The 22,867-nt window shown below is 43.7% G+C and overlaps 1 protein-coding gene across 1 annotated transcript in view; it reads left to right on the plus strand.

Annotated features, from left to right (window-relative positions):
* The window catches only part of TRANK1 (tetratricopeptide repeat and ankyrin repeat containing 1), a 51,020-nt gene that overhangs the window by 24,563 nt on the left and 3,590 nt on the right, over positions 1 to 22,867 (plus strand). The window contains exons 11-22 of the mRNA XM_082192696.1: positions 2,993 to 3,247; positions 4,708 to 4,884; positions 6,418 to 9,393; positions 10,599 to 10,798; positions 11,259 to 11,396; positions 11,927 to 12,070; positions 12,681 to 12,837; positions 14,145 to 14,233; positions 16,816 to 16,919; positions 17,902 to 18,034; positions 18,877 to 19,022; positions 19,822 to 22,862. Coding sequence (XP_082048822.1) covers positions 2,993 to 3,247; positions 4,708 to 4,884; positions 6,418 to 9,393; positions 10,599 to 10,798; positions 11,259 to 11,396; positions 11,927 to 12,070; positions 12,681 to 12,837; positions 14,145 to 14,233; positions 16,816 to 16,919; positions 17,902 to 18,034; positions 18,877 to 19,022; positions 19,822 to 22,862 — 7,560 coding nt within the window. The remainder of the gene's footprint in view (positions 1 to 2,992; positions 3,248 to 4,707; positions 4,885 to 6,417; positions 9,394 to 10,598; positions 10,799 to 11,258; positions 11,397 to 11,926; positions 12,071 to 12,680; positions 12,838 to 14,144; positions 14,234 to 16,815; positions 16,920 to 17,901; positions 18,035 to 18,876; positions 19,023 to 19,821; positions 22,863 to 22,867) is intronic.

Consider the following 22,867-nt stretch of genomic DNA (forward strand, 5'->3'; position numbering starts at 1 on the left):
CATGTTTGGATCATTTCCGAAACACAAGGATGACTTGGAAACCAAGTAAAATGTTTGCTATAAAGACCAATCCTCCACTACTTAATATTTCTAGAACTTGAGCGTTCATGTTGCTTCATCTAAATAGCCAATTTTGGCAGTTGTTCAAGTCTTGCCGCCCCTTGCACCCCACTGCTGTATGTAGGAAATTAGCACACCGGGGGATATTTTACATAGGAGCAGTTTGAAATATAATCCTCTGCTTGCTATCTGCTTGAACGTTCTGAAGGCTGAATATTTACTAATCCATTTTAACTGCTTTGTTTTCCTGTCCTGATGTGCTCCATAAAACCCCAAAGTGACAGCTGCATTCCTGATGCATGTCCACTTTCAGTCTTCAGAGGGATCAGCATATCAGATAGAAAGTCTTAATTGCAAAGCATTTATATTGTCCTCTAGGCGGCAAAAGTTGTCCAGTTAGATATTTTAATGTGCTGTGCAAACTGATTTTCTGTGAAAGGTAACCAACTGAGTCAAGGAACATAGAGAATTGTATCGCATTGTTGGATTAACAAAAGAAAAGCACTTGTTATCGGGGGGTGTAGCTCTTGCCTCACTTAGAAGCCTTTCAGTGCTTGCCAGAAAGTTTGATGTACCCTAGTGCTAGTTTGTGATCTACGGTTTGTAGCAAATAGAGGGCACCAATGGAATCTTTCTGAGAAACAAAAGGGAAACAGTGATGTACCTTATTTTTCGCACCATAAGACGCACTTTTCCCCCTCCAAAAATGAAGGGGAAATCGGGGTGCGTCTTATGGGGCGAATGCCTGCAAGCCTCGCGCGCCCGGCAGGAGGTCCCATCGGGTGCGCGAGGCTTGGGGCGGCAGCCTGTCGCCCGAAGCACGGGGAGCCCTCGGGAGGGCTCCCCCTGCTTCGGGCGAGTGTCTGCAAGCCTCGCGCACCTGGCAGGAGGTCCCACCGGGTGCGCGAGGATTGGGGCGGCAGCGGACTGCTTGCGCACACCTAGAAGCTTGGGGCGCGCTGAGCTCAGCACGCCCCAAGCTTCTAGGTGTGCGCAAGCAGTCCGCTGCCGCCCCAAGCCTCGCGCACCCGGTGGGACCTCCTGCTGGGTGCGCGAGGCTTGGGGCGGCAGCGGACCAAGCTTCTAGGTGCGCGCGAGCAGTCCGCTGCCGCCCCAAGCCTCGCGCACCCGGTGGGACCTCCTGCCGGGTGCGCGAGGCTTGGGGCGGCAGCGGACCAAGCTTCTAGGTGCGTGCGAGCAGTCCGCTGCCGCCCCAAGCCTCGCGCACCCGGTGGGACCTCCTGCCGGGTGCGCGAGGCTTGGGGCGGCAGCGGACCAAGCTTCTAGGTGCGCGCGAGCAGTCCGCTGCCGCCCCAAGCCTCGCGCACCCGGTGGGACCTCCCGCCGGGTGCGCGAGGCTTGGGGCGGCAGCGGACCAAGCTTCTAGGTGCGCGCCAGCAGTCCGCTGCCGCCCCAAGCCTCGCGCACCCGGTGGGACCTCCCGCCGGGTGCGCGAGGCTTGGGGCGGCAGCGGACCAAGCTTCTAGGTGCGCGCCAGCAGTCCGCTGCCGCCCCAAGCCTCGCGCACCCGGTGGGAGCTCCTGCCGGGTGCGCGAGGCTTGGGGCGGCAGCGGACCAAGCTTCTAGGTGCGCGCAAGCAGTCCGCTTCCGCCCCAAGCCTCGCGCACCCGGTGGGACCTCCCGCCGGGTGCGCGAGGCTTGGGGCGGCAGCGGACTGCTTGCCGGCACGCAGAAGCTTGGGGCGCGCTGACCTCAGCTCGCCCCAAGCTTCTGGATTAGCGCAGGGGTCCGCTAGCCCTGGGAGAGGCGCCCGGCTCTCCCACGCTAGCGGAGACCTTGCCGGCACGCAGAAGCTTGGGGCGCGCTGAGCTCCGCACGCCCCAAGCTCCTGGTGTAGCGCAGCGCACCTGGGGGGGGGGAAATAAAATTTTTTCCCTTTATTTCCCCCCCAAAAATCTAGGTGCGTCTTATGGGCCGGTGCGTCTTATGGGCCGAAAAATACGGTATTTTCATTGCCTTCTTCCTATCTTAAATAGAGAACTTGAAACGTCACATTGGCTATTTTGCAGGTTTACGGGGAGTTCAGTTTTTTCTTCCCTAGGTTTGTAGCTTTTTTAATAATGCACAACTGTGTTAAGTGTTTTGAGGAGGGCAATCAGTGCTCATCTTTGTATGTCAACGTATTCAGTTGGCATTTAAATAAGATAGAAGTTGTGACATATTACAGACAGAGCAAAAGGTGAAAGTGTTTTGGATTTTTCTAGAACAACGAAAAATTTCACCACATCTAAATCAGATTAGAATTTCCAGTTTACATCCAGGCCTCCTCAGAAATAAGCCCCACTGAGTTTGATTAGGATTGATTCAGTGAGTATCTAGAAGAGATACATATACCACTCCCCCCCCCCGGACTACTTTCCTGGAAAGCGGGTTAAAGTATTTTGCAGTGGACTCTTGGGTTACGTTACCTTCGGGTTGCGAATGCTGCCATTCTGGTAAATGCCATTCTTCAGGGTTTAGCCGCGCGTGCATGCGCAGAAGCGGCGCCTCTACTTGCTGATTTTTCGGGGTATGTACGAACCCCTGGAACGAATTACATTCGTATCCAGAGGGTCCACTGTACCGCTGCCTTTAATGTGCTTCACAAACACAGCACACTGTACATGCCAGCAGAAGCATAACAGTTGGAGGGAAACTTCCATACAACTAGGGAAAAAGCGGGTAAAATGCTACCTCTTTTAATTGTTCTGAAAACTACATTAAAGGGAAGAAAAGGCATTTTTAAAAGCTAGGAAAAATAAGGGAACAAATGAGAATGAAGGGACTTGGATGGAATGAAACCATGGGGTGCAATACACATGCAATAATCAAATCCGAAGTGCCAAGGAATTTGTTTTTTTTAGTCAAGTGTATTTCAAAGATCTTGTAACTTTGCTGGGCATAATGGCAGCCTTATTTTGACTACTTTCAGAAATCCCTGAAGAAATAGTTTGTGACATTCCTCCTGGGTGCGCCAGCAGCTTCATAAAGCTGTTGCTGGAGAAGCAAAGGTGGCATGAAGTTATGCTGCTGCTGACTCGAAAAACCACAGGGAATATGACATTGGGAGACGGCCTTATTAAGAACTGCAATCTGTCAGACGTTGACATTGGCACTGTCTTGAAAAACATGGACAGGTCAGATGGGCGACGGCTGCATCTCGTGAGATGCTTGATCCAGAGGGGAGGTGAGTATTCACAGAAACCAGACTTTCTTTGAAGATCTGAATATCTCTTCGTTCTTGAGTTAAACTAATGCCAGTCTATCTCTTCTGCCTTTTTTTTTAAAAAAAAATACAGTCGTACCTTGGAAGTCAAACGGAGTCTGTTCAAGAAGTCCGTTCAACTTCCAAAGTATTTGAAAACCAAAGTGCAGCTTCTGATTGGCTGCAGGAAGCTCTTGCAGCCAATCGGAAGCTGCGGAACCCACGTCGGATGTTTGGCTTCCGAAAGAACGTTTGAAAACCGGAACAGTCACTTCCAGGTTTCGATCGTTCGGGAGCCAAAACGTTCGAGAACTAGGCTTTTTGAAACCCAAGGTACGACTGTAACTACAAATAGCCTTTTGTGCCTGCTGAACTATGGCGTGGAAAAGCTGTGGTATTGTGTTGCAGAATAAGATGGCGCTTTATGTGAGCAGAGGGTGACCAAGCAAAATTGGTGGCAGAGGCTTGGTGGTGTGGGTTACAATCAAGCAATATTGAATTGTGACGCTATGAGCTGCTTTGGTACTGCTAGCTCAGTTGCAAGCTTGATGTACCCATCCTTTGGTTTAACTTGATTGTAGATGGCTGCAGAAGCTAGGAATTACTGTGGTACAGAGCGCTAAGAACCCACAGTGCCCCCATGGAAATAAACTTTGCTTTTGAGCTGTTTTGAGAAAGAAACAGAACCCTTGTATAAAAGAGAATAAAGGGGGAAAGGGGGTAACCCAAAACTGTATATTTTGCAAAGTTGTTACAGTGGTACCTCAGGTTACATACGCTTCAGGTTACAGACTCCGCTAACCCAGAAATCGTGCTTCAGGTTAAGAACTTTGCTTCAGGGTGAGAACAAAAATCGGGCTCCGGCGGCACGGCAGCAGCGGGAAGCCCCATTAGCTAAAGTGGTGCTTCAGGTTAATAACAGTTTCAGGTTAAGTACAGACCTACGGAACGAATTAAGTACTTAACCTGAGGTACCACTGTATTGTACTTCACCAGATCTTAACCTATTACAGTATTTGTAAGAGTGGATTCCAAATAGCATTGAATCTGGCCATGGCAAGTCTGCGTTTATATGCAAGTTGTTCATATGTTGCGAGTTTGTGTAAGTCTTCAATCCAATCGTAGAAGGGAGTCGCATTTTTATTAAGCCTGCCTTAAACTTAAGAGAGAGGCTCCCATTATGCCTTCCATACTTCTGCCCTGTTTATCATGGGGCTGTGCTATGAAAGCCGCCCTTTCATCTCATTCTCCCCTCCAACCTAAATGCTAGTAGACAAAGGGCAGCTTGCATACAGTCATAGCGAAATCCTTGTTGTTAGTCTCACATGCTTCTGTGGATGCATTGTGCCTTTTCTAGAATTGTTGAAATTTAGCTGCTGTTTCCCCCGATCCCCAGTAGCATGCGCTTGTAATGTTGGTATTTGTAATATCATTTCCCAAAGCGTCACCTGAGGGGAGTAGAGCAAGCCATGAAAAACCGCTTCAGAAATGTTTAAAGAGCAATGATTTTGAGCTGGCATGTGTGCTCCTGAGCTCCGGTGCAAATCCACACCATATATCCATGGCAGAAGGCGATACCCCTTTACATGCTGCGTTGTCCATTTATTTTGATAAGAAAGGTAAGGACTTTGACTTGGTATTTTTGTGGGTGGTGGTTTATTGAAATAGTTTATAACCTTCATCAACCATGTTGACTGCAGCTTCTCCTGCCATCCTCTCACTATTGCAAAGTCAGTGGCATGGTGTGCAAAACCACCAGGAAGGGGATGGGAATGTTCCATAGCTCAGTGTAGAGTCCATATTTATTTATTTATTATTCCAATTATAGTCCACCTTTCATCCAGCCAGAAACCCAGCCAGATGGGCGGGTACAAATAATAAATTATTATTATTATTGTTGTTGTTGTCGTTGTTGTTGTTCGAGGAGCTCCTGGAGGCATGCACAGTTCTCCCTCCCCATTTTTATCCCCACAATGACCCTGTGGGGACCCTGTGGAGAGCCAGTGTGGTGTACTGGTTAAGAGCAGTAGACTTGTAATCTGGGGAACCGGGTTCGCATCTCCGCTCCTCCACATGCAGCTGCTGGGTGACCTTGGGCCAGTCACACTTCTCTGAAGTCTCTCAGCCCCACTCACCTCACAGAGTGTTTGTTGTGGGGGAGGAAGGGAAAGGAGAATGTTAGCCGCTTTGAGACTCCTTCAGGTAGTGATAAAGCAGGATATCAAATCCAAACTCCAAACTCTGTGCAGGAGATTAAGCTGAGAGGCAGTGGCTGGCCTAAGGTCATCAGTGAGCTGTATGGCTGAGCCAAGGATCTGAACCCTGGTTTCCTAGGTCCCACACTGCCCCCCCCCATGATTTCTGCTCGGAAGAATTGTGGGCAGCAAATCGTAAGAAGAATCTTTGCCAAAGAACCCAGAGAGTTTGCTGCCAGTTGAAATGGGCAACTTGGGGTTCCATGAACAAATGAAACCACCTACATCATGTGTAATATTCGTTAGTTCTTTCAAATATCAAAGAACACAGCGTGGCACTTTTTATTCTCCTTTCTGTCCTGTCTTAGAGAGCTACCTCATTTGGAAGCTTTACCTGAACAATTAAGTATAAAATTCAACAGAGCCGAGAGATTTAGCCAAGTTAATTAGGAACAAATGAACCCTTGCATTGTATGGAGAATCTATATGCTGGTGATGACAGATGGGAGTAAAATGGGGACAACCTGTATGCATAGTTCCGCTCTTGAAGCGCCCTTTTTATTCTTCCACTCCCCACCCCCTTCCGAAAACGAATAAATATTCCTTAAGGTGGGTCAAAAGGATTAAAAAGAAAAGTCACCTAACACTCCCTAGATCAAGAGATTGCAGAACTCTGAACTTGTTCCAAGGCGGTGGAGAATTCCTTCTACTTGGAATGAAATATCTGCCCTCCATAGGTTTCTCTCAGGCCAGTAAATTTTTATTGTTTCTGGTAGGCAGCATCTCATTAGAAGTAAGTTAACTTGAAGGATGGAAACAGAGATGGTTATGAACCACTTTGAGCATTGTACAGTATGGATAAAAAGGATCAACTTTAATGTAAAATATTACTGTGGCTTGTGCGAATGGAAATACAAAACTTAATTTTGTATATTTTTGTTTTTTCTCTCTCTCTAGACGAGAATGGCTTACATTTATTGAGTCACCTTCTAGAACTGTACGATTCAGATCCATCCAGATTTTCGTATCTTAGTCCCAATAGGCGAGACAAGAATGGGGACACAGTCATGCACATTATTTTTCAGAAAAACCTAACAAAGCATGTTAAGAAAATGTTGGGCTTGCTTGCAAAGTTTGAAATTAACTTGAATTTAAAAAATAAATCTGGCAGAGATGTGCGTCACAGAATAAAAAAGACCGATCCGATGCTTATAGCTTGGAATGAAGCTGTGGCTGAGAACAAGAAGAGGTCGCGACATGACGCAGCAGGACATCAAACTAAAATACCGAAATCCACTTCGGCTTGCGGCAAGTCAGAGCCACAAAATTCAACCCATTCTTCAGCTGCACGGTCATCCAAAATGCCGCCTGAAGAACTGCCGTCAGACACAGAACGTAATCTATGTGCTGTTTCCCGTGAAGAGGAAGAGGCAGAAGTTGCTGGAGTTCAAAGCTCATCTTTCAGAGATACCAATAAGCCATTGACTCTGCGAGATTGCCTTGTACAAGCAATCACACACTTAATCCAAAAAATTGCACTGAATGAAGTCTCAACAAAAGAGAACTCAGTGGCATCCCAAGTACCAAAGCAGCCACCTTCCATGACCAGGATTGCAGATGACAAGAGTGAATATCGGCAGGTGTGTGCCCATGAGGCTTATAATGCTTGCCCAGACCAAGATGAATTGGGGGAGAAGGTGCAGAATGAGCTTGAGGAGGCCAAAGCAGAAGAGGAAGAAGACGCCGAAGTCAATCGACAGCTTCAGGAAATTGAGATGTGCCTTCAGGACTTTGATAATATGACATGGGAAATTGAATGCACCTCTGAGGTGCTTAAGAAATTAGGAGACAAAAGCTTCCCTCACCATATGAAGAAGAAAGTAGTATTGGCAATTCAGCAGCTAGGAAACGGTGAATGGACTCAAGGTTTACAAAAGAGGCTGAAACATTTGAAAGGTGACATTCGGCTCTATGAGGCGAAGTTGGACAAAGGGGCCAGGCTGCTTTGGGAGCTTGCCATAGACTTTTCTCCTCGCTGTAGCGAGGCTGCGGAAAAGATAATAGAGAATGAGAATTCTACACATCCCACAGAAAAAACTGGGAGGGTTTACACAGAAATCATCAGGATATGGGACATTGTGCTTGATCACTGCAAACTCAACCGAGCCATTGACCGCGCTATCGACCGCGCTGTTGATCTTGCTGCTGACCGTGCCGCTGTTAAACAAGCTGTTAAACTTGCTGCTGAAAAGATATGTAAAGCATACAATCGTGGGCTGTCCTGTATTTTGAGGAAAAAGCTTAAAGGTATCAATGCAACTCCAATTTCTTCTAACTTGAATATACAAAAGCGCATTCCTCGCATATATGTTGAAGATACTAAGCCAGAAAAGTTAAAAGATCATGTCCTGCCTGAATACTTTCCCCCAGCTAGTGCAGTGGAAACGGAATACAACATCATGAAATTTCACAGTTTCAGTACTAACATGGCACTTAATATCATCAGTGACATGACCACTGCTGTTGAATACCCCTTCAGAGTGGGTGAGTTGGAATACGCAGTCATTGACTTGAACCCCAGACCGTTGGAGCCAATCATCTTAATTGGACGGAGCGGAACTGGGAAGACTACTTGTTGCTTGTACAGGCTTTGGAAAAAGTTTTATTCTTACTGGGAGAAAGCAGAGTTGGCAGGAGGTCCCTTGCTGGTCAGACAGATGTGGCCCAGATTGAAATTTAATATGCATTTTGAAAACAGCACTGAGGAGGAAGATAGTGAAAAGCAAGATGGCAGCGACCCCACTGATTCATCTGAACTGGAAACTTCTCTAAGTACAGATGAGCAAGAGCTGGATGAAGATGAACAGGGTTCAAATCTAGGAGACCCAGAAATGAATTTACGGTATGACTCTGATGAGGAACATGCTGAAGAAGAAACTGACAAACTGGAACACTTGCATCAGATCTTTGTTACCAAAAACCATGTTCTGTGCCAAGAAGTTCAGAGGAACTTCATAGAGCTTAGCAAGTCTTCAAAGGCAACTAGTCATTTCAAGCCCCTTGAACCAAATGTTCACCGACTTCAGGATGTTAAAGATGAAAATTTTCCTCTCTTCCTCACATCCAGACAATTGCTGCTCCTCCTTGATGCCTCTATGCCTGAACCATTTTTTCTGAGAAATGAAGACGGAAGTCTTAAGCGCACCATTGCTGGATGGTCTACTAAAGAAGATCTCGCCATCTCAAATTGGCAGGAGGAAGAGGAAGACGTTGACGTAGATTATGATGAGGATGAAAAGGTTGCAGAAGTCCATATTAGAGAGAGTGATCCTCGAGTCTTTGTGACTTATGGTATATTTGCGAATGAAATCTGGCCCAAAATGGTAAAAGGCAAATGTCCCTACAACCCAGCGTTGGTTTGGAAAGAAATAAAATCTTTCTTGAAAGGGTCTTTTGAGGCTTTAAGCAGCCACCAAGGCATACTTACAGAAGAGGAATACAAAAAACTAGGACGGAAGAGGTCCCCAAACTTCAAAGAAGACCGTAGTGAAATTTATCAACTCTTCAGCCTTTACCAACAAATACGATCACAAGGAAATTATTTTGATGAAGAAGATGTCTTGCACAAATTGTCTCAAAGACTCTTAAAGCTCAGTGATCTACCATGGTGCATCCATGAGCTTTATGGGGACGAAATTCAGGATTTCACCCAGGCAGAGCTAGCATTGTTAATGAAATGCATTGATGACCCAAATGCGATGTTCCTGACTGGCGACACAGCACAGAGCATTATGCAAGGAGTTGCTTTTCGTTTCAGTGACTTGAAATCACTTTTCCACTATGCCAGCAAAACCTCTGCTGACAAGAAACAGAGTATTGTTAGAAAACCAAAAAGGATATACCAGCTTTATCAGAACTACAGGTCTCATTCAGGTATCAAAATCTTAAATCTATATACATACATTACATGGGGTGGGCTGAGGAGACAGAGGTTTAAAAGAGAGGATAGCTGTACTCCATTAAGCTAAAGTTCCTTTAAAGTATTCAGGTTGAACAACCTAGAACAGTGGTTCCCAATTGGTGGTCTGTGGACCCCAAGCGGTTTGTGTAAGCCACCCAGAGGGTCTGTGACACCATTCACATAACAAAAACTTCCATAAAAATATCATTTTTAAAAGTAGGGGGTTCATGGCTTGGCTTTTGAAAAACAGGGTCCACAGTACTTGGCTAACTGAGAACCACTGATCTAGACTGAAAATGATAATTTCCAGACTGAATGAGAATTTATTTTAGCTTGTACAGATATCCTCTGCAGTCTTAATACTGAAGCACTGCTTTACAGAGGATTTTCCTGTAATTCTGCCATTTGACCGGTGTGATTTCTCTTACCCATCTTTGCAACAGTTCTCTGATTCAGGCTTCTGATTATGGCATCTCTTGAACGGAGAAAAGAGGTGAAGAATCATTGCTCCCAGTAAAGCCATTGCTGATCTGGAAGTTGGAAGTTGGCCCCAGTCCAAGATCACATGGACAACATGCATTTAAAACACTATTCTAATAGTCATGGAGAATCCTGAGGACTATAGGTTTGTTTTTTTAAGGGTGCTGACATCACAGAGCAACAGTTGCCAGCACCCTTAACAATCTTAACAAAGATTCTCCTTGACTGTTGAAGTAGTATAATAGTGTTTTAAATGTATGGCGTAGATGTAACCCAAATCAATCCCACATGACTTTTTGCAGAACTGTTGAGGCTTTTGGTGACTGATTCTCATAGCTGCTGCTGTGCAGGATTGGGCACTGGCACCAGCTTGGGTTGGTTCCTATGGGTCTAAAGCGGTGATTCTGTGATACCCACTTCTGTGCACCTTTCTGATGAACATGAGTTTATCAGATATGTGGAAGGAGGATATATGATTTGACCATGTTCTGCCCTTCTCTGTCCCCTCATGTGGTCACCCTCAATGAAGCAGCCTTTGAACCATAGCTGTAAAACAGCTTTGTGACCCAGGCATTTGAGCTAGGCATTTGCTAACTTTTCAAGATTAATATTGTCCTTTCAGTTACCCTTTTATTTTGTGTCCCACCCGAGAGACAAATTTAATAGGTCAATTCTACCTGCTCATTATCATTTGCAGGTATTCTCCACTTGGCCTCGGGAGTTGTTGACTTGCTTCAGTACTATTTCCCAGAATCCTTTGATCGTCTTCCTAGGGATTCAGGCCTCTTTGATGGTCCCAAACCCACCGTCTTGGAATCTTGCAGTGTTAGCGATCTGGCAATTCTTCTGAGAGGCAACAAAAGAAAAACACAGCCAATAGAGTTTGGAGCGCATCAGGTAGGCTTTTCTCAGCATATGTTCTGTACCAGAACAGAACGTTGCTGTTTTCGCTATTGTAAATGACAGTGTGCTGTCTTGAGTTCTTTGAACAGCTTTTCAGAATGTTAATAAAACTAAGCATGTCTGCAGTAATTGAGAAGACCACTTGTTTTTCTTGTTTATTTGTTTGAGAGCATCAGAATACATTGCACTTGTAAATTATGGGCACCAGTTCTGAATCTTCAAAAAAAGTCCACAGCCCTAATTTCAGATGGAGGTGTGGAAACTGTTCCTGGATAACTACGATAACCTAGGCACCTAAATGAGGCCATTCTTCTCAGTGATAGGATCTGTCTAGGCTTATCGATCACCAGAATCTGAAGACCTAGATTCAACTTCAGGCAACTTTCTACTTATTGTATTATTTTCATGGGTTGCTGTGGTTTTGGTGATCTAATGTCTCCCATTCTGATTGTAGGTGATTCTTGTAGCAAATGAAATAGCAAAGGAAAAGATCCCCGAGGAACTTAATTTAGCTCTTGTGCTAACAATTTACGAAGCAAAAGGCTTGGAATTTGATGATGTGCTCCTTTACAACTTTTTCACAGATTCAGAGGTATGTAAAAATAGAGAGAGGGAGGGAGGGACTGGATATCATTCATTTCTCTTTAGGGGAGAGCTGAACAACTCAAATAGACTAGGTTGAGTTGTCATCCTTTGTTCCTGCTAATAACAATATGTTCTTTTATCTGCTGGTTTGATTTCTATCACATGTGCTTGTTTGTACTAAATGTTGTTGGTTTTTTTGCAATATCAGCACATCTTAATTTATAGAATATATTCAGGAGCAGTGAAGACATTGACCCCAAGTAAATTGTTTTGGGAACACTTGACAAACGAGTTCCACTTAGCTTATAGCTGGAGTCATTTTCATATCTGGTATTAGATAAGGGATTTTTGCCCGAGATAGAGGGTTTCTTTGTTTCCTTGCACTGTATGCTTTTGCTCACTGATTTGAAGATTGTTTTGCTTTCTGAGGTTGACTTCAAACACGAGTAAAATTGAAAACTTGGTTACAGCTTTCCGGGTGCAGTAGTGCTATTATAGCTATTTTTTTGTCTGTCTCTCCCCCCCCCCCCCACATAGGCTTACAAAGAATGGAAAATAATTTCTTCTTTCAAACCTCCCTCTCCTTTACCTGAAGAAACCAAAATGGTCATTGAAACGCCCTTGGAGAAAGTTGCTGATGTTCAAGGAAAACTTCCTGTTCTGAATCCAGAAATGTACAAGGTGATTCCAAAATAAAATCAGAAGCAATCATCATGTCCCTCTTTTTGAACCTATTTTTAAATAAGTAATTGTTTCCGTTGAATAAATAAAGAATACATAGGAATCTCTAAATAGTGGACATCCCAATCTTTGAGGACTAACCGAAGATATTGCATTGTAATGCATTTTTAATCTTTCATCCATTATCATAAATTGGATACAAATTGTGCTTATAAAAGTACATCCCAAGCTTCACTTAAGTATCTTAGCGTCCAACATTACAATATATTGCCCTTCTTTCCTGGGCAGGCAAGTTAATATGTGAACTTGAAGCCCATAATGAGGTTTTGGGCATGCACACCAAATTACCTGCTGATTTCTCAGACTTGTGGGAAAATAATTGTATTATAAACAAGCAGTGAATTCCAAACAGGTGAGTTTAAACCAAAGGACACACTTGGCTTGGCAGTCTAATGGCATGTTAGGTTGCACTAGTAAATTTATTTTGATATCCGTGTCTTCAAACATGGCGTCCTAGAGTTTGATTTTTCTTGATGAAACATTAGTCCAAATGTATTTAGCTGCAGCACTGCTCTTTATGATAGTCTTTTGCACATCATTGTATTCCTAGATGCTTAATGGAGAGTTAAAGCAGTTATATACTGCTATTACAAGGGCCAGAGTCAATCTGTGGATCTTTGACGAAAACAGTGACAGGCGTGCACCTGCATTTCGATATTTCATCAAGCGAGAACTCGTTCAGGTTGTCAAAACAGAGGAAGATAAAGGTAAGGTCTATGCTACAAAATTCGGCAAACTAGACTGTCTCATAATCAACATTTGATTTTTGCACAGAAGGTGCAAATAATTAAGGAAGGAGAAATTTATGCTTAAATGTTTTTTATCGCCTACATTTTAGGAAATTCCCAATGACTTCAGTAATGTTAGGGCTAGTTTAATGAGCTTAAAAACAGCCTTCCTGTTTCTAACTGCAGTATCCATCCGCCCCAACCAATATGGCCAAAGGTCAGGGATGATGGAAGTTGTAATTCCACAACATTTGGCAGACCCCAGGTTGGGGAAGCCTGACTTAAAAAGATCTGTGTCTAATATATCTCTGGTTTCTTCTTATCTCTGTCTCTTCAAGAGTTCCTTGGAAGCAACTCACAGCTGACTGAAACATACTAGGAAAGCCTTGGCTAAGGCTGTCACATATCCAAGAACATTTATATCTGTGGCCAACAGTTAGCTTTGTCAGAGGGCCATTTTGAGAAGGGGATGTGAGTTGGGGAACCAGCGTCCCATTTTCTCCACCCCAAAGCAGGCTTACAGTCAAGAGAACTGCTCAGATGACTAAATTAAAAGTGAGCTGAGCTGATGTCACAAGAATTTTAACAGTGCAACAATTCCTTCCATCTTTTTTTGCCTCCTAGATTTCAATGACAGCATGTTTGTTTGTGGCGATCACACAGGGTCCCCGGACGTTTCACCGTGTATTGATCCCTGTGCCGCCACTTTATTTCTCGCTCCTACCACCCAGGCCCTACCTGGTACAATACTGAGTCCAGTCAGGGTTAAATTGGAACATAAACTTCTGTTTATTTATTGCAGTTTAACAAGTGTGTGGTTTCATAAACCATATCGGTCAATTACAATCATGGGGTGCCTATCCAGACCTATAACTTCTGCTACCTGCTCTCACTCACTAAACCACCTCTCAGATATTTACTTGTCTTCCTAGCCCCTAACTATTCCTGTCTCAACTTATTTCGCTACCCTAACTCAACCTACCCACAGACTCTATCCCAATTCACTCCCACTCCACCCAACTCCCAACGAACATCCTCCCTTTGCCCCTCCCAGAGCTGGTTTTATAGTCCCTCTGGCTCCACCCCCCTGGGTTCTGATTGGGTAACTTGTTTAACTATTTCACCTCCAGCACTCTCATATGTTAACATCACAACAACGTCTCCACCCCAAAGCAGGCTTACACTCAAGAGAACCGCTCAGATGACTGAATTAAAAGTGAGCTGAGCTGATGTCACAAGCATTTTAACAGTACAACAATTCCTTCCATCCTTGTTTTGCCTCCTAGATTTCGATGACAGCATGTTTGTTAAAACCTCAACTCCAGAAGAATGGATTGCACAAGGAGAATATTATGCAAAGCATCAGTGTTGGAAGGTAAATTCACAGACGTGCTTAAAAGGGAGGGCATTTTAGGGAAAAATACATTAACTCTGGCAATGAATCATAGAAGTGAAATTACAAACACAAACAAACAAACAACAATACAGAATAGAATTATGCTAGCCTGTGTATCTGTAGAGCTTTGGGGGGGGGGCAGAACCTCATTTAATTGAGTATTTTTTAAATGCTTTTCAATAATTTTGCAGATGATGCCATGGATGTGGTCCCTCTAATTCACAACCGGGAACACACCTGAAAATCCTGTTGAGTCACTGTGTTTAAGTCTGTATGCCCTGTTGATGTTTGCTGTACTTAAAATGGTGTTTTTTCTTTTTCTTTTTTGCAGTGCAACACAAAGGCTTGTTTTTGTTGCTTTCATTGGTAAAGTGTCACTCAATGAAAACTATATAGCAAGTAGACTGATAATTGTGGAACTAATTTCACATTTTGTCTTTGTTGTCATGTACCAGTGTGTCATAGCTGAATTGGCACAATTTTGAGAAATGCTTTAAAATTAAGGCTAGATCCAGTGCTGCTTTTGTTTTTTAACCCAGTAGTTTAATTAACCAAATGCTATAGAGCATGCTCAACTTGTTTTGGGTTACTTTTGGTACACTTGAAATATTGGGTGTGCTTTTCTATATATATTTGTTAATATAGAAAAGCAGTGTTCTTTGTAACTGTTTTCTTTTTTGTTTGCAGTTTGGATTTTATACTAAAAAATTTTTTAAACCAATGTTCTTGAGAGGTTTGCATGTACATTTAGGAATGGATCCAGGTGTGCTTTTCCAGATGCAGAAGGCAGCTTATGTTTATGGAAGGGCAAGGGTTACAGAGTTGCGTGCAAAGAAATGAAACTAAATTCAAATATGCTGTTCTTTGCGGTAGAAGCCTGCCCTGCTACATAAAGCACTGAGTGAACTCCAAATCAAGCTGTTGTGCCAACGTTTGTGGAACAGGGCTTGTTGCTATTTTCCTTCCATTTACACTTCTTTGGATCTAACTTTGTCGTAGTTTGTTGCTCGATTTCTTTGCACACACACACACTAATTGCATGTTCCAATTTACAGCTTAAGCCTTAAGCCAAGGTTGGGCAAATATTTGGGTTGAGAGTGAAGCAGATGGCCTCAGAATATGGTGGACTATCTTTCCTTAGAGGTTTCGAAGTAGAGGCTGGATGGCCACCTCTCATGGATGCTGTAGCAGCAGTGGCTCTTGAAGCCTGGGACGAGCCAAATGACCTTTCAAATCCTTTCCCAACTCTGAGTCTGCATCTTTCTGCAGTTTATAATTAACATGAAGTTCACTGCTTGAAAGCAAAACATAAATGGGAATGTTGGGACTGTTCCGTGGGAAACAGAGGAACAGTCTATTCACAGAGAGAAGCACCGGAATTAGCTCAGAGTGTAATATGAGCTGTACAGGAAGTACAGGAGGAGCTTGTCTCTCGGCTGTTGGCGTTTGAAGAGAGCAGTCATGATTTTTGTAACGCTGCAGAGACAGAAATAAAGGCATGTAAATACGTTTCTGTCTATCTCTTTCCCCTGCCCGGGGGGGGGGCAGGAAAGAGGGGGGGATGTTCTTCTCACGCCGAGAAGGATCGCCTATCGCGACCTCAGCCTGTATCCTGCCGGGGAATGCAGACAGGGAGGTCAACCGGAGATCAAGCCGGGTGCCTGGAGAGTGGCCAGTTTCTCCTGATAAAGGCTTGATTCCCAACAGTTCACTGCTGCAAGATGTGAAGAGCGATAGCTGCTTAGTGTTGGAATTCCATTCCCCCGTTGTGCAGATATGTGGGATTGTTTCATCACATGTCTGTGTTTACATTCCATCACTGATGGAGTCATGGGAGCGGATGTTGTTTTTACACTGTGCCACTCTGTTGTACTGTTGTATTCCTTCTCTCTGGGGAAGAAGAGAGAGAGAGGAGCCATGGTTTCCTTTGTCCTGATTTGTATATAATAAAAGTAGCTTAGTACTCACACCTCAAGGCTAGCTCTGCTGTTATTGACTCTGCTAAGTCAATATGTGCTCATCGTCTCAAGACATGAGTCACGGAAGCACGTCGGGGAAGTAGGTTGATGGATCTCCCGAGCAGCACGAAGAAGGGAGAGATGGGCTGGCATGTATATGTCATTTGCCAGGGGGCCTGTCCTGCCTCCCGGCGACCCCCCAACACAGATGATTTTCAACAGATAATTCATGGAGGGAAGGTCTATCTGCGGCTATTTGCTATGATGACTAGATGGAAGCTCCATGTTGAGTTTTGTTTTGGGGGTGGGCAGCAACAGTGAAGAAGGGCAGCGATCCACTTGTGGGCTTCCTACAAGCATCTGTTCGGGCACTTTGTGAAGCCTTCTAGGAGCGCTGCTTTTTGGGGAAGCTTTGGTATCTCAAATGGCCGCAGGTCAAGATACTGTTACAGGCACAGGAGCAAGAGATGATTTAAAAAACAACAACACACCCAACAACTAGCAAGCCTGCCTGGTCTGTTGTCTGCCATTCAAATAAGTGGGTAGCACTGCTCCTCTGTGAAACAACCGGCGCTCTGGATAAATGTTGCTTTCCTGTTTCAGGTGGCTGCTAAATGCTATCAAAAAGGAGGAGCAACTGAGAAGGAAAAACTAGCCTTGGCACATGACGCTGTGCTTAAAGTACAGTCAAAGAAAATGAACCCCAGGTAAGTGTTTTCTAGACGTAAAAAACATAAATCTGTTTGACAGTTTTTGGTTAAAGGTCAGTTGATGCATCACTGTAAACGCTGGTTTGCAGCAAACATTGCCCTCCCCCAATTTAAGCACACAGAAGCAACAAAGCATAATCCAGTCATAGGCAAACTCGGCCCTCCAGATGTTTTTTGGGACTACAACTCCCATCATCCCTAGCTAACAGGACCAGTGGTCAGGGATGATGGGAATTGTAGTCCCAAAATATCTGGAGGGCTGAGTTTGCCTATGCCTGCCATAATCCTTGGTTTAGTGTTAATTTGAACCAGAGATTGGTTGTTTCATTTCGGTCCAAGCAAACCATGATTTGCAGCCCAAGGTTCAATCTTGCTTTGTTCTTTGCACTTGCTAGTAGAGAGTCACAAGAACAATTGTGTATTCGTGGTAAATCATTATTTGTGGCTTGCTGTGACTTGTGAATTGGCATGGTGGTGATAGGGAATCTGTGGCAGTATTAGGCTTCCTATCTTACTTAGATGCTATAAAAAGTAAATATCTTGCTTTACTCTAGGGTGCACACCCAGCTCTTTAGGATGCTGCTACCACCTCTGCTTCCTGCAATTATCATTCCACATAGTTTCTCCGTCAGACTTTCTCCTGCCTGGCCTTTCCATATCTAGAGCTTCCTTTTGAAGCCAATGGAACAAATTTGTCATAACTACTTTACTCCTTTTTGCTTCCAATAAAGACAGTTGTGATGGATGTAACATAGACCATGGCTTCATTCAAAAAGAAGACTTGAGGTCCCTTTTAGAGCAATGAAGTCACTGTTTATTATATTTCTTGCACATGTTGGAATCTGTTTCTGTCTCAGCTTGTTAATGTTTTAAAATAGCTAATGGAATGAAATACCTTGAATCAATTGGCTGCCTATTTTCCAAAATGTGATTGCTTTGTTTTATTTCTCTCTCTATATATATATATATCTAAAAACAGAGAGAAGCAAATGGAATATATGGAACTGGCTAAAACTTACCTAGAATGTGATGAACCAAATTTGGCTCTCAAATGCCTAATCCACGCCAAAGAGTACCAGCTTTGTGCACAACTTTATGAAAAATTAGGAAAGGTAAATGTGGTTTTCCCACTTCTTTATCTTTCATTGTCCAGTTTATTTTTGGGGACTCTTTAGTATTTCACTATGGGAGAGTAAAAAGTCCAAGTTGATTTACTGTATCTCTGCTCATCAAAGCATTGCATTGAGAGCTATTTTAACAGTTAATGGAAGTGACATTTGACTCAGGAGAGCTGTTTGGGTCAGTATATTTTATCCTACAGCTACTCTGCATGCAAAAGGTTTCTTATTTCATATTTTCTGTTGTTCATATTCCTTCACTTTTGCATAGTCGGTAGGCAGATATGAAAGCTAGCTTGGTGTACACGTGGTTGTCCCAACAGAATATGTGTGTTGTGTGGATGTGGGCATATGAATCCTTAATTTTATGTAAGTGGGTGAGACTTAATTGAGGTCAGCCATGGAGAAGCAGAGGATTGGGGGAGGGGAGAGAGTGTGGTAAAAATCTAGGAACCAGTAAATATTTTAAGCTGGCCCTTGTGTTGTGTGATGAGGACAGACAAATCAATTTCCTTTCTATTGTGAGAAGTGTTTAAAGGGAGAAATTTGTCACAGATAGGGCTGGATCACACATGCATGCACATGATTTGATTTCGTTTACATTTGTTGTGGTACCCTTGGTGACTTGCTGCTGAATGTGTATTTATTCACTTGAAATATGTGGTGCTTGAGTAAACTCCGGGTGATAACTAAACTCCTATCTGATGTCCGATCTATTAGCATAAGCAAGTTGGCTCATCTTGCAGTCAGTCTAGCCCTATTTGCTAGAATTAGAAAGGTGTTGCCAGCTATTGTATGCTTGATGTAAGCATCCATGTGGTGTCATCATCGTACAGGTGAAAGAAGCGGCATATTACTATAAAAGAGGACAATACTACAAAGATGCATACAGATGTTTTGAGCAGATGCAAGAGTTTGATCTAGCGCTTAAAATGTGTTGCCACGAGGAGCTGTATGAAGAAGCAGCAAAATCTGTTGAAAGGTCTGTATATAAAGAACCTGTTTCATTAAAAAATAGCATTTCTTCTGCCTTGCCAGTTTTTTTGAAAAGATTGCTGATTTGTGTACTTGGGTTGCAATGCATGCCATTTAAAACCGCATATCTAAGTAGCCTATGAAAATGTTAATACTTCACTTGGAATAGTTTAAGCCATGGGTAGGCAAACCAAGGCCTGGGGGTCAGATCCGGCCCAATCGCCTTCTAAATCCGGCCTGCGAATGGTCCAGGAATCGGTGTGTTTTTACATGAGTAGAATGTCTCCTTTTATTTAAAATGCATCTCTGGGTTATTTGTGGGGCATAGGAATTCACAAGGTCCCCACAAGGTCTGAAGGACAGTGGACCGGTCCCCTGCTGAAAAAGTTTGCTGACCCCGATTTAAGCCATTTCTACAGTGCAAATACAAAGATCTAATAGAAATGTAAAAGTGCTGATTTTTTTTTAAAAAAGAAACAGTGCCCAGTACTTTTTTGTTTTTAAATCAGCTCTGAAAATCATTCAGTCGCTCAACCAATGAGCTTGATTGTACTAGCCAAATGCCATGACATATAACCAGACTATAAACCATAATATGAAATATACACCAATAATAAAACCAAACACCAGTATTATGAAGAAAGGGAAATCGGAAATAGTATCAGCTAGCTCAGACCTGGCTCAACTTCACATTAAGCTCTGAGTCTCCAGAACAACTTGTAGCTGAGGTAACATCTCACTGGATGTTAAGTTGTGCATCTACTTCCAATTCCCTGCTGAAGTTTACTTGTATATGTCTGTTTCAGGTATCAAAAGATGATGAGAAAAGAAGGACTGCCAATTTCCAAACTTTCATACACAGCAAACCAGTTTTATTTGGAAGCTGCTGCCAAGTACCTGCGCACAAACAAGATGAGTGAAATGAAGGAGGTGCTGTCTCACCTTGACACCGAAGACCAGCTTGTGTTCTTGAAAACGCACAAATGCTTTGCTGAAGCTGCTGACCTGCTGAAGAGGGAAGGCAAAGACGAAGAAGCCGCAAAGCTGATGATGCAACATGGCTTTGTACTGGAAGCAGCCAAGCTCACTAACCAAAAAGAGTTCCGAGCATCGTGTCTGCTTGCTGCAGCCCGCCTTAGTGTGGCAGGCATTTGTAAGGTGGAGAACGTGAGAGACATCTTGAGCGAAGCCTTAGATCTCTTTCAGCGAACAGACCAAAAGTCTGGTAGCGCAGAAGCTACCTATTTGATTGGACTTTTAGAGAAAGACTTCTATATGTTGGAGGAGGCCTTTGGAATGTTTTTGCGTGTGAATCACAATGCTGGCGCCGTGGAAGCTCTGTTTGGAGCAACAAGCTGTGATGTCAAGAGTGAGGCCATCTTGGGATTAACATCCTATGGAATCGAAGCCCTTCTAAATCTGGTCAAGGCTTTCAAAAAAGCAGGCACCAACGCCGAGAAGGAAATGGTGAAGTCGTGTTTTGAATACTTTGGAATTGTCCTGATAGACGGGGAAAGTTGTCAGGTCTCCCAGAACGAAGCGGGCTGTATTCTAGAACATTTGTCCGAGAGTTACAAACAGAGAGAAAAGAGAACAAGTGATAAGCTCAGTGTAAGCCTGGAAGAGGTGAAATTTGCACTGAATAAACATTTGTTGAATAGGCTTACTGCCATTATTCACCATTTACATGGTCTGAGCTTCCCAAATATTTGCGCAAAGTTTATTGCTGGCTTGAAGTGTGAGGACGAAACCTGTGACGACTTCCATAGCTCCCTGTCACGTCACGAGATAAAATCTATATTTCGGTGTAAAATGCACCTGGCTGCAATAAATGGGCTTCTGTTAGAAGCCAAGCAAGTGTTCCCAAAAGATTTGCTTCATGAACCCAATGCCATTGATGAGCTATTGACCGCTGATAAGTACGCACTGTGCAAATCTCTTATCAATGCACTATTTCCCAAGCATTTCCACCTGAGGATGGTGTCCGAAAATCCAATGGTATGCAAACAGATCCTGAGCCTTTATCGCTTTAGCCATAAAAATTCTAATCCTTGCAGGGCGGTTCTGAGAGAATGCATCCGGTCTGAATTTAGAAACGAGACGGCCCAGAACAGGAGAGAATCGACGGATCTGTGGCTGAGAATGATGCAGGTCTTTGCCTTTACTTCCACTTACCCCGAAGAGTTTGATAGACTCCTTTCCAGAGAAGAAGATGACTATAATAGAGAACTGAAGATGGCGGATGAAAGGGGGAGAGGGAGATCCAAAGGGATAGAGGGCAGATATGGAATGCTGCTACCTGATAAATATGCAGGGAATGCTGAAAGCACACACTTGTCTTTCATCAGACTCTTGCAGGAATCCATGGACCAGCTCTACAGTCACAGAAACCTTGAGCGGTGCAGGTGGTTTTTTTATCGTTTCATGAATGTCTTGGTGAAGAAATGTGTTGACCCTTTAATTCCAAGCATAGGAAACACTGTGGCTTTGCTGGAATTTCAGTTTGTCCTGTGTTGTGCTGTCCTCATGCGCCTCTGCAAAACCATGACTCTCTGCCTTCCCAAGAGTTATATTGCCCTCTTCCATTACTGGGACTATTTATTCACAAGAGGGGACCGGTTTAAAGACGCCTTCACCTTTTCTGTCATACAAGAGTATAAGCCACAGGACACAAAGCAAGCCGTAAAGGAATTTAAGGTTCACCTGAGATATTTAGCCAATGTTCTGTGTGGGTATGAAAACTTCAATGTACTCTTTGATGCTTTTGGTGACCTTGGCTTCATCGTGTCTGGGGAAGCTGAGCGCACTGTGGTGCTTTGCTTAGTGATGTGGGTGAATGCTGATCAGGTGCTTGGTTGGAAATATAAAGATCTTTTAGACAAAATTTTTCCCACCCTCCGAGAATTCCTTGCAGAACTGAAAAGGGACTACCCTTCCAAGGTGCCTGAAAGATTGATTAAGATTGTGGATCTGATGAGTGGGACTTCCAGTGTTAAAGAAGTAGTCGATGGCCTCAAGGAGCTGCTGCTTTGTCGAGATACAGAGTTTTTAGCGGACTGTTGTTGGAGGTGGGACCCTAAAGGAACGAGGGTTACTAAGTATGAGAACAACAAACCTGTCAGAGGTATCTACTTTGAGGTTGCCGACTTGGACAGATTTGCATATCTGAGCCAGGCAAGGAATTTTGAAGAGGCAGAAATAGATCTTGAAAAAGACATGTACATCGAAGAGAGAGAAGACCCATTAGCCAATATAGCATGGACAAGGCAACAGAAGCAACAGCAGAAAGCTTCTGCCAAGCGGAAGCTGCGGGGCCTTTTCCTGTTTGTCTACTGTTGCATTAGATGGAAAAGGATTTCCTCTTCAAAGCAAGAATCCCCGGATATGGCACTGGGAGTCTTCAAAAAAGCAGACGTTGACCCAACACAGTGTGACCTTTGTGGAGTCAAATTTCTCCAAAGGCCTGCAAACTTTGCTGCTCAGACAGAACCTTCTGAAAAAGAACCCACAGAAATGACAACACCAACAGAGGCAGACTGGGAAGAGAACATGGACAGAAATGAAATTTTTGCCGCTGGTGAAACGTTTGAAAATCACATCATGCTGGACGAACATGGAAATAATTTTGCCTCTTACCAGAGGTATTTTGAGTTTTTCAGAATTAACGTGGAGCCATTAATCCGAAAGGGGATGGATGTGATGGGAAGTATTGCCGATAGCACGTGCATCAAAGGCCACTTTGCATCCAATGAGCAGTCTAACCACATGCAAAGTAGAATCCAAGCGGCTATTAAGAAGATTTCTGATATGGTGGAGGACATCTATAGGAGAAAGGCATGGGCTGATGGTAAG

Source organism: Podarcis vaucheri (genome assembly GCF_965113315.1).
Source record: "Podarcis vaucheri genome assembly, chromosome: 12".
Taxonomy (NCBI): Eukaryota; Metazoa; Chordata; class Lepidosauria; order Squamata; family Lacertidae; genus Podarcis; species Podarcis vaucheri.